Here is a 12,145-nt window from a genome sequence, read left to right on the forward strand (position 1 = left end):
ATGATAGAAAAGGAGAGTTTTAAGGACAGATTTGAAGGGGGATAATGCTTTAGTTTTGCAGATATTTGTGGGGAGGTCCTTCCAAGTGTGAGGGACACTATGAGATAAAGCACAGAGGAGCTTGTTTGAAAATTTAACACAGTGGTCCACAAACTTTTCATGTCATAACCCCCTTCCCTCCCAGGAGATGCAATCGGGAGCTGGGGCCAGGAGTGGGGCCACGGCTCCCGGGGTGAGGGGGCAGGTGGGATGGAGCCCTTTTGGCAGTGGCACTCCAAGGAAGGCCGGCACGCCTCCAAAGGGAGGTGCCCTACATCCTGTTTAGGGAGACTTAGTATCCCCTGGCCTCTTATACCTACTGCCCATGGCCCCCACAATGGTGAAGCTCACTCTAGTAGCATCTCTGTTCTTCCATATTTCCCTCCCCCGCAAAATCTGTTTCTTTAAGGACCCAAAAAGGGATTGAAGGGTGGATTAGCCCATATCCTCATTATTTTGTCCAATTAGGTTTTAGGGCTATTTTCTGACACACCAATTTTGGTTCACTGATTTCTAGACCCACATTTTCTTGTTTATCAAACATGATCTTAATGTAGTCGTTGAGTTAGCCCTTTCTGTTTAGACTAATTCAATCTTTGTCTCCCTTTTGTACCTTTCCCCATCAATATGTATTATTATAGGTTATGAACTTTAACATACTTTATACAGTTGAACTCAAAATTAGGATAAATTTGTTGGCCTGATTATCCTAACAGTGAGTTCCCTATCCACTAGGCTAAAGGCTATAACAGAGAACCTCCATTTTGGTTTGGGCTCCACATGTGACTTCAGTGGCCGAACGCCTATCTTCTCCAGTCTGTGAATTGCGAGCAGGGATAGGCTCTTCCCTGCAGCCCATATTAGGGCCTGGCTACACTTGCGGATGTGGAGCGCTGTGAGTTAAACCAGCCCTCGGAGACCGCAGCAGGGAAAGCGCTGCCCTGTGTTCACACTGTCAGCTGCAAGTGCACTGGTGTGGCCACATTTGCAGCAGTGATTTGAACAGGAGACTTGTAACATTGTGACTGCAATGGGAAAACTGCTGAGCTTAGACATTGGCAGGGCCGATATGAGAATCATTGCCAACAAATTTAAAATGCCCTTAGATGAGCTGGAAGCTGAAGTCGGATTGCTTTGAGGTTATGATGGATCTGTTCCTAGAGGCAGCACTACGGACACCACCAGAGAGTGGCTTGATTGCCTAAAGGAATCGGATCGGTCTTCCATGTTCCATGCCTTTTACAAATCTATTCAATGCTTTGCAGTCTTACCCGTTACAAGCTGTTCACGTGAAAGAGCCTTTTCAAAACTAGCACATGTAAAAAACCAAAGAAATACAATGTCCCAACAGCACTCGACTCACTCATGATTGTTTAAGTGCTAGTTGAACAATTGGCTTCGTCAGTTAATTATAATGATGTGATTGAGGAATTTAAGTCCACAACACCTGGTGAGTGACGTCTCATTCTCTAGGACAGGACGATGAAGAAACCTTAATGTGTTTTGGTCAATTTGGGTTAGCTCATTATCTGGTTAAAGATAAAGATCATGAAAAGATCATGATTGTATCTTTGTATACACCTGGTTATCTGTACAGCAAAAATTTGGTATTTTGTGTCTCATTTTTTAAGTAAAGTTTAGTTATTAATTTAAAAAAAAATTAAGTTTAGTTAAATTTTAGTTTCTTTAGTTTGTTTGATGAATAAAAATAATGTCCTTTATGATTGAGTATTCAATAAATGTTCGCCTTTAAAAAAATACATAAAATTCCCTGGGTGCACACCCAAATGAAATGTGCTGCGCACGCCTATCCTGGAGGCTGAATTTGAACAACCAGAGAGCAGGGCTGAGGGGCCCAGTATGGGGCTGCAAGGATTAGGGATGCCTTGAGGGAGCAATTTGAGGCTGAAAGCCACCTGTAATGTCTGGCTCCCTGCACGGGAGTGAAGTGCAGTGGTTCTAATATTAGTAGGAATCTGTGTTTGCCAGCCGAGGAGCACAGCAAGCGTTATACTTCTCATAGAGGTGGATTACCAGGAGCGCTCCAGCTGCGGATTCCGAGCGCTCTACGTGCCTTGCCAGTGTGGACGCATCATGAGTTAGGGTGCCCGGGGCTGCTTTAATGTGCTCTAACTCGCAAGTGTAGCCAAGCCTATTTCTGTGAGAAGGATGTGGCTTAGGACACTCCTCTCATCAGCATCACTCATTGGCTAGCTTAGGCAGCTACCTGCCTAGCATGCTGGTTTTGTGGATCACCATCTAAGGTACCTATTTCTCCCCATTCATTGTATAGTAGCCTAGGTGCCTAACTCAGCCTTTGTGGGTCGCAGTGTTGTTCCTGTGATTATCTAGGCACCTAAAAATTAGATACCGCAAAATTCGGTGTTGAAATGCTAAAGTTCTTTTGTGGATCGCACCCCCTGAAATTGTGACCAAAAACCTCATGCCGTATTTAGTTTGGTCATGAACATTTATACATTCTCTAAAGCACTCTTGGTCTGCTTTGTAGTGATGGGTATATATGTGGTCATCTGGGGATTCCAGCTATACAATTTACAAATTCTGTCTCAGATTACAAACTCTGTATGTATCCTTATGAAGCTGCAAACCACATTTTGAAGTTACAGCCTTTTGTCTTCTCTGTTATTCTTTTGCCTCAATTTTGGACTGAAATTCCAATAGGAGTAGTGTCAAAGGCCTAGCAATACAGGATTGTTAAATCTTGATTGTTCTCTAGTCAAGAAGGAAGCACTCTAGACAAAAGTTCTTTCCAGAAATGGTTTGTCAGGGGAGAGGTCACTTTGGCTAACAAAAGCACCTGGCAAGGATCAGTGATCATCTGAGGAGACTGAGTAGGATGTCACTTGACAAAGGTTCCCCCCGCCCCCCGCCAGCACAACACTACAAAACTTCACAACTACCATATGCCTCCCACGAGAGTTAAACTGTAACCCACAAGGCTCACATCTTTGGGCAGAATTCTGGGAAAGGGTGTATTTAAGCTATGAGGGAGGCTGCAAGGTCAGCACTGAGCCATAGGAACAGATTCCAGCTCTCCAGGGGGCAGGGCCGGCTCCAGGCACTAGCTTATCAAGCAGGTGCTTGGGGGAGCCAATCCTGAGCGGGGCGGCACTTTCAGGTATTCGGCGGCAATTCGACGGACCTCCCGCTGAATTGCCGGAGATCGCGATCGTGTTTTGTTTTTTTTTTGGCTGCTTGGGGCGGCAAAACCCCTGGAGCTGGCCCTGCCAGGGGGGTGGAAGACAGAGGCTCTGTGCCCTGAGAGTATATCTAGAGACTACAAGAGTAGGGCAGTGATTGGGATCCAGTCAGGCTCTGGAGACTTCATACAGCTAGCAGTCCAGACGTTTGGATTCCCCTCACAAAAGTCTAGTGAACAGCTGAGGGGGGGGGCACTCAACTGGGAGTATCCAGAGACTACACACTTTTTAATTTTAGAGACAGAAGAATACACTTTTGAAGCAAATGTTCAGTGAAAAAAAATTACTTGATTCACAGGTCCGTGGATTGCAAGACAGTTCTGTTTTGTAAAGTGGTATGCACATCTATGATACTACATAACTACTACTAATCATTTTACAGTACATCCACTTCTAAAGTTATACAGTACTTAACTACTGCTGTAGCCCCAATCCTGCAGCCCTTGAATTAAATGGTGGGTTTGGTGTTTTTTGGCCATTGATTTCAGAAGGAAGAGAGCTGGACCCCTAGTCCCATCACTACCTCCTCTATTAATTTCTCTTACCTTTGGACTGGAAATCTATTTTTTAAATGAAAATATAGGTGAATCTGTAAAACAAAAAAATTCAGTATAACTGGGGAAAATGTCTGCTTGCTGTACAACGTATTTTCTTCTTCTCTTAAGTGTGGGATGCATTTCTTTAATCACCTACTTCTTTCATCCTGGATAATATTTAGTTATTACTAAATCATGGTAATTAGTGTATCTGTACAAATGACTAGTTCACAAGTCAAGGCTGTTGCAATAATTCACTGAGGTGAAGAGCTACAGCCTCCTCCAAAGAGGAGCTCTAGATGCCTTTGACATATATTAAATATATAAACAAAGTAATACAAACAAAAATAAAGGCAGAAGCCTCCCTAAAATTAGGAAGAGAATAAAACCTTCTCCTCCAGCCACAATTCCCAAACCTCAGTGTGCAATCCCAGCCTTGGGGAAAGAGGGAAGATAAACTTTTCATTGTGTCCTTTCGGCCAACAGATCTGGGCTATTTTGGACTGAGAGCTAAATCCTGAGTTGTACTAAGAATAGGGTTACCAGATAGCAACTGTGAAAAAACAGAACTGGGGGTGGGGGGTAATAGACGCCTATATATGAAAAAGTCCCCCAAAATGGGACTGTTCCTTTAAAAATGGGCCATCTAGTCACCCTAGCTAAGCATGACACAGCTGTCATGGGGGAAGGTAACTCTAAGCCACCTTTCCATCCCACCTTGAGACAACCAGAGACCAAAATCTCTCTCACTCACATACTTTCCCCATCTGTACATGTTCATGGTGATAGGATGGTGTAGGGGAATCCTTAATTACATCTTTAAGGTAGCTTACTAACTGCTTTGCAACATAAACTAGCTGGAGCTGGGGCTGAAGATTTATTCTAGCCTTAAGTGGGTGAGTGAATTCCAAAGATCAGGAGAATGCCCTGCTAACAACTCTTTCTTTTAAACCAAGGGGTCACTTACTGTAACTGTGGCAGTATGGTACAAAGGGGGTGGGGAATGGCCTTAGAGATGCAGGCCCTGTTTAAGCCTATTGAAGGCTTTAATGCTCAAAACCTATCTATATAAATAAAAATCCCTGCATCATAATAATTCAGATATACTGATAGTTATAGCAGTGACCTCCTGATCAGTCAAAGGATACTAAGTATATAAGGTTCACGGAAATCAAAGCAGCAGCTAAAAACTAAAACTGTATGAGTGACTTTATCTTCCTGCACATTATATATGGGACATGTTTTAAAGAAGCAACTTTTCACTAACTTTAATATTGCTCCTTGGAAGTGCTAGTTTTGGAACACCCAAGGGGAGTGCCTACTCTCACTTTATGTAACATGCAATAGGTGGTTCAAGACCTGAGTTGACCCACTACAGAACATAGACTACAGTATAATTAACTTCTGCACTGTTATGGGAAGAGTTGTACCGGACCTGAGCACTTTCAAACAGTGATCTTTAGCAGCGGATTTATTTTTAAAAGAGAAATCTAGACAAAAAGAACCTTAAGTCAAAAGTGAGGACATTAAACTCCTTAGATTTTACACATAGGCCAACACCGCCCATCACAGACCACAGCAGCATGGCACACCTTGCAACAGGAAAACACTGTGTGGTTAAATGGCAATGTTCAAAGGGTTCTTCGAACCAGCCAGGGCAGAGAGACAGCCTCAGGTCAGCTCCCGGATAGGCCCAAAGTGACACATGGGATGGAAGCGAGGGTGCAGTAAGTGGAACCAGACGGGCAATAACCAAAGGCACAAAATCAAGCCAGAGACTGTATCTTTGCATAGGTGGGAAGCTGGTGAGACAAACAGGCTCCCAGCACAGTGATGCTGGTATAGTTTTTATAGTGGGGGTGCTGAAGGCGGACTCCATGTAGTTGGGTTGTTTTACTACTTTATCCCGGGGGGGGGGGGGTGCAGGCAGCAGCCCCCCAAGTCCAGCAGCTGGGCCCCAGCGTGTCCTCAAGAGGCAGGTTTTGGGGGAAGCCAAGAGCCCCCTGCTGAGAACCTGCCCCTGCCCGGCCGGGAACTCACACCGCGCCCGGAGTCCGCAGGTGCGCTGCGGGCCTCGCTCACCGCCCTCCCGCCGCCACCGCGGCGGCACCTCCCGCGGGGCAGCTCCGACTCCCGCCTGGCTCCGCCCGTGTCGGGGCTATGGGCGGAGGGACCGACCGCCCCGCTCCGCCCCGCCCCGCGGCTCGGCGGCAGCCGGAGGGGCTCGGGGAGACGCGATCCCGCCGCCAGGCTGTGCCCGGGAGGGTGTGCGGGCGTGGACGCGCCCAGCAGAACAACACCCCCCTCTTGTGATGACCCCACCCCCTTTCTGCTGCTTTACGGCAGCCTGCTCCGACACTGTCGCGCCGCTTCCGCTTGGCTAGCCAATGGGGAACGGCCCGGCGACCTCTCCCCTTCCCCAAGCACGGCAGCCGTAAAGCAGGGGTGCCGGAGCAGCGCACGTGTCCGGGTGAGTGGGGGCCGGAGGCCGCTGCGGGGAGCCGCGCGTTGCGGGGGGCGCGTGGTGCGGGGAGGGGTGGGTCCCCCCAGCCCCCGCGACCTCCCTGCTAGGCCCGGCCCGGCCCGGCCCGTCCGGCTCCACGGCGCCAGCGGGATCTTGGGGTCGCCCGTGGGGATCCCTCGGTGTCCGTCTCGCGGGGGCGGGTGAGGGGACAGGGCCCGCTGAGAAACTCCTGGGACGCGCGCTGCGCCTGGCCCGTCTGACGGGTGGCACCGCGCGGGTGGCCTGTGCCGAGTGCGCTGAACTCCTGCGGCTCGCAAAGCCCTTAATCGCTGGCGCCTGTCACCCCCGATGTCATAGCCCGCTCGGCGCCGTGCGTGCCTGGCTTCCTTGCCCACAAACGTCTGGCTCCTGCCTCCTGCACCTGCCCAGCAGGGCTCTGCCTTCTCCTACTTCACATCCCTCCTCGGTGCGTTGTGCAGCAGCCTCTAACAGGATTAACTTGGACAGATTCAATGAATGGCTGGAGTGGGTGTATTACTTTTGAGCTTCTAATAAGTACACATTACTATTATAAGTTTATTGTACTTTTTTAGGCTCCAGTCCTGTAAACACTTGTGTACTTAACCTTACTTGCATGCTTAAAGTTAAGCGCACACATTAATGATTGCAGGATAGAGAGATTTTATTTATGTAGCCTTGTCCTATTCTCACTTCCTTATTTGCATTTGTTCTAAGTCGTCAGTCTTAACTTAATTCTGAGCTCTTCAGGGCAGAGACCTTAAGGTGCCTACTGTACTCTTGGACACAGTACAAATAATAAACGCTTAGTAAACAAGGTTTTATATACAGTTTGCTTTTACTTCTGCCCCCATCCTGCATTTAACTGCAGGATCTGGACCTTTAGGAGTGAAAATAGATGATGTCTCCCTAAAAAATGGAAGTACAGAACTTCCCAGTGATAAAACATAGCATTTATTTAGTGTTCAGCCTAATGATATACCAAAAAAAAATTCAAAAATACTCAGTTATAGCATTTTATCATTTCTGTTAAAAACAGAGGTATTTAACATGGAGAATTTTTGGTGGGAGGGAGAATGCCATTGACTGTGAACATTATGGGATACTTAGGCAAGCAGCTGTAATAAGTTAACCTGGTTTGGTAATCAGATGCACAAATAATTACAAGAGAAATGGGAAACTAAATTTATAATGAGAAAAGTACCAGTTAGAGATACAAAATTATAAATTATTGCCACAGTCTATTACTACTTGTTTTCTTTTGTCAGTTCTATCATATAGCTTATGACAAAGGATTTTTTTTTAAAGTTAGAGAAGTCATTATGCTCTTGAACTAAAACAGACACATCCATTCATGGTCCCCAACAAGTTGTGCCTCTTTTTCTGTATTTCAGTGTCACTGCTATGGAAGCCAAAGGTAAAAAGAGATTCACGGGGAAAAATGGAAAAGCACCACAAAGAAAACATAAATTTAAAAAAGACAATGGTAAGACTGCAAAGAATAATATTTCATAAAACTTCTTATTGAAGGGTGGAGAATGCAACAGGTACAACAAACTCAAATTCATCTGCATAAGTGGGTTAATCTTACGAACAATACGTTAAATATAATATTGAAAATGAGGAGCTGAGATGGCGCAAGTGGACTAAATGTGCAAACCCTTCAACTTTGAAAATTTGATCCAAAATACTATATTGGGTTAAAATTGAAAATGTTCTCATTTTAATCCACATTTTCCCAAGTTGCCAACCATGCTGAAGAATGTAGTTGCTTTGCATTTTCTACTTAAGAGAGTCTCTCATAACTGGAATAATAAAATTGCTACAAGATAGGATTGAGGCACTTTAGGGAACTGTAGCTCAAGCTAGTGTTTGTCTCTTCACTTTCACATTCATGCATTGCCTATTTTTATTAAATGCAAGGGGGGAAATATTCAGCATTATCACCAGATGGCAGATTAATGATATAAAGCTGTTTCACTGTGAAAATAATGTGAATAATTAATATGAGCAAGAACAGAGTCCTTTATTAGGTTCAGGAAGCATAAATCTAAAAAATCCATTGACAGTTATTTTCTCTAAGGCTACATTGCACTTTTGTCAATAAAATTTTTGTCGGTCAGGGGTGTGAAAAAACCCACACCCCTCACTGACAAAAGTTTTACTGATGAAAAGCGCCGGTGTGGACAGAGCTTTGTCAGCTACTGCCACTCTTTGAGGGTGATTTTATTTTGCTGGCAGGAGAGTGGCTACACAGGAGACCTCAAAGGTACACAGTGTAGGCATAGCCTAGGTTTAAAATTTTTTTTAAAAAGAACAAAACAACCTAATTATGCATCTGAGAGGATGAGTTGTATGTAAGATCTCTGTACTTTCTTGCCATGTTGTAAGTGCCTACTTGCTCACAATTTTTGCTGTCTCTTAACTGAATACCACAGTTTTTATAGAGGCTTTTAATAAACAGAAAAGAGGAGAAATTGCTCTGTTGAAATGTATACATGTTGTGTTCCTGTATTTTGCTGTCATTGCTGTCAAACTGGACCTTTAGAAGGTGTGCAGATTTACCACAATTTGCTTTGCAACCATCACACAAAACATTTAGCCATTTTATGCCATTTGTGCCTGGTTGCGTTCATTGGTAGAAGTTTTCTGAGCATCCAAGAGTGAGCAATTACCATGCCTTGTATCTAGAGTCACCAGATACAAGCCAGAGATAAACTAACCTGCATCCATTCACATTATACCAATTACACTACTTGTGTTCTTCAAATAGTTTGTTTATAGATGTTTGCAGGACTGGGGCCTTAGATTTCGGAGGCAGTGAAACTCTTACTACCAATAAGGCAGCTTTGTTCCTTTAGAATTATCCTCTGTTCACCTTTGGTATTGCATTGCATCTATATGAAGGATTTAGGGCAAAAGTAGAAGGATCATAAGGCTATGATGAAAAGGCTAGGTGGGTGGGATATAAAATTGTTATAGATTAGTAAGAAAGCTGGGGGCTTTTCAGGATCTGATTTTTTTTTTATTAATATTCTGTGTCCGCATGCATGGATTTTGGTGTATTATGCACAATCTAATTGTTACAAAATAATTATTAAAACATTTAATAGTGAAAGAAACTTGGAAAATAATATCAGTCCTTGAAAAGGACACAATCCTATCTACCGTATATACTCGTTCATAAGCCGAATATTTTTGATAAAAAAAGTGATGCATCAAAGAGTGGAGGTCAGCTTATAAATGGATATACACCAAAATTTGATGATTTTAAACTCTATGGAATCATTGAATTGAATATTACATTGTCGTTTTGTTTACCTGGAGCGTCTGCAGGCATGGAGCCCCTCAGCTCCCTGTGGCTGCAGTTTGCCGTTCCCAGCCAATGGGAGCTGCGGGATGTGCAAACCGCGGCCACTGAGAGCTGAGGGGCTCTGTGCCTGTGAATGCTCCAGGTAAACAAAACATCCCAACCCTGATAGGCTGGGAGCCAAAGTTTTCCAACCCCTGAAATCTAGGGTCGGCTTATGAAAGGGTCATACAGTTTTTGCTATATTTACCTATCCATTTTAGGGGGTCGGCCTATAAATGAACAAGCCAATGAACGAGTATATATGGTAATTCTTTTTTGTTGTGCATAGAGTCTGGTCCACCAAAGAAGTTTCACAGCAAAGGAGGTGAAGAAGGAAAGCCTAAGTTCAGACCCAAGAAGTCTGAGAAAGGAAACAAAAAACTTGGTAAGGCAAGTGTGAAACAATTCAAGAGTAAGCAGCAGCCAGAAAAGTTCACTAGGAAGAGAAAACTCCAGGAGGATAATGAGGGGGGTGAGTATATTATTGTTGTTTTTTTTCTTTTGAAGTGATATATCATCTGTAAAGTATACTCTTACAATAAAATGGAAGCGTATTTTCTTTCAACAATATATATTCTAAAATATGTTAATAGATTTAATTGGGATCAGGGCTATGCTATAATTGCCTTGAATTGTGTGAGATTGTATAATAGGCTTTTTAACTGTACGAGTTGACTGTTCTCTGTTGTAATCACCAGAGACATAAGTAATTAGGTCATGCCTGTGCCCCTGTTATCCTGAGAACCCCATAGTAGAAATTTGAGATAGGCATGATCACAAATATATGAGGAACCAAGCTGCTTGCACTGGAAATATAGTGGGAGAAGGGGATTGTCTTACTCTTACTCTTCAGTACACTCCTATATTATCACCAACTTCCACAGTATTTCTAATACTAATAAAACTCTAACTATAAACTATGCTTCTCTGTAGCACTGTATTGGACTTCCCATGGAAAATGTTATTTCAGCCAATTTAAACTGATTACCAGTACTATACAAGTCACATGACCCACAGTCTGTGGCAGTGAAAATTCCAGTTTAACATAGGCAGTCCACCAGTAAACTAAACTTATCGGCTAATTTCTTGGTATGATGGCATAAACCAGGGGTGGGCAAACTACAGCCTGGGGGTCACATCCAGCCCTCCAAGGGAGCGGGTCCGGGGCTTGCCCTGCTCCGGCACTCCAGCTAGGGAGTAGAGTCAGGGGCTTGCCCCACTCTGTGTGGCTCCCGAAAGCAGCGGCATGTCTCCCTTCTGGCTCCTACGCATAGGGGCAGCCAGGGAGCGCCGCACGCTGCCCCCACCCCAAGTGCTGCACCCACAGATCCCATTGGCCGGGAACCTGTGGCGGCGCCTGCGGACAGGGCAGCGCACGGAACCACCTTCCCGTGCCTCCACTAGGAGCCAGAGCGGGAACATGCCGCTGCTTCTGGGAGCTGCTTGAGGTAAGTGCTGCCTGGAGCGTCCACCCCAATCCTCTCCCATGCGCAAACCTCCTGCCCCTGCCCTGATCCCCCTCCCGCCCTCTGAACCCCTCAGTCCCAGTCTGGAGCACCCTCCCATACCCTGAACTCCTCATTTCTGGCCTCACCCCAGAGCCCGCACCCTAACACCTAATTTTGTGAGCATTCATGGCCTGCCATACAATTTCCATACCCAGATGTGGCCCTCAGGCCAAAAAGATTGCCCAGCCCTGGCATAAACTGATGCATAATAGTTTGTAGTGACAAAGAGAACTTCAAGTAATAAATGACTAAACTAAATTTGTGACTATTTCTATCATCTGCCTTTCAGCCTTACTGATTATTTTTACACAGATTTGATAAAGGCCATTTGGAGATGGTCTCCTTTTGAGGAAAGACCCCCCCCCCCCGCCTTAATACAAGAGCACCAGCTGCTGACTAACCACTGGTGTTGGTGTCAAAATGTAAAAGTCATGAGTTTTGTCTTGTATCGTGCTTCTAACAATCGTAGCCAAAACTTGAAGAACAAGGGCTTTTCTTCTCCATTTGTACTGTTGGTCTGTAGGCCTATAGCATTTATTCACCAGTTCAATCAGTGTTTTATACTGGATGTTTCTGCATTTTTGTAAATGTATTTTTCTGTGTATGTGCAAGTACAGACACTTTTTAGTAAATATTTAGTTCTGTCACTATTTTAATAGTTTCATAACTCTCTGGTTCTGGTGTCTCTTAATGAGAGCTGTTATTTGATTGCTGCTTCCCACAGGCGTACAGTTCTGCATGTAAAGGGCTGTCACAAATGAAGTGTGGCTTAATAATTGAGGGAAACTGGAGGCTTATACGATAACATTAAAGTTCTGTTTTATACGTTTTTTCACTGTTTTAACTTTGATTTAGTTTGGGGAATACTCCTATTTTTTTTAAAACTATAGAAATAGAGGTGGTGGTCGAATTAAATCAGAGTTGCATTCATTTTTTTAAATGGATTTTATCTTAAAACAACTGTAAGCCTTCAGTCTTGCTCATTCAAATTTCAAGCAACACTTCAA

The 12,145-nt window shown here is 44.4% G+C and overlaps 1 protein-coding gene across 3 annotated transcripts in view; it reads left to right on the forward strand.

The window, feature by feature from the left end:
* Positions 1-6,164: 6,164 nt before the first annotated feature.
* Positions 6,165-12,145, forward strand: part of PUM3 (pumilio RNA binding family member 3) — a 37,567-nt gene continuing 31,586 nt past the window's right edge. The window contains exons 1-3 of one of the 3 annotated variants that reach the window (XM_045021503.1): positions 6,165-6,266; positions 7,673-7,764; positions 9,920-10,102. In XM_045021503.1, the coding sequence (XP_044877438.1) occupies positions 7,683-7,764; positions 9,920-10,102 (265 nt within the window). In that variant the 5' untranslated portion in view covers positions 6,165-6,266; positions 7,673-7,682. Of the gene's footprint in view, positions 6,267-6,602; positions 6,727-6,759; positions 6,786-7,672; positions 7,765-9,919; positions 10,103-12,145 lie in introns of those variants that run through there. The other 2 variants (XM_045021504.1, XM_045021505.1) reach the window with 2 other exon arrangements.

This window comes from Mauremys mutica, chromosome 6, assembly GCF_020497125.1.
Source record: "Mauremys mutica isolate MM-2020 ecotype Southern chromosome 6, ASM2049712v1, whole genome shotgun sequence".
NCBI classification, from domain to species: domain Eukaryota; kingdom Metazoa; phylum Chordata; order Testudines; family Geoemydidae; genus Mauremys; species Mauremys mutica.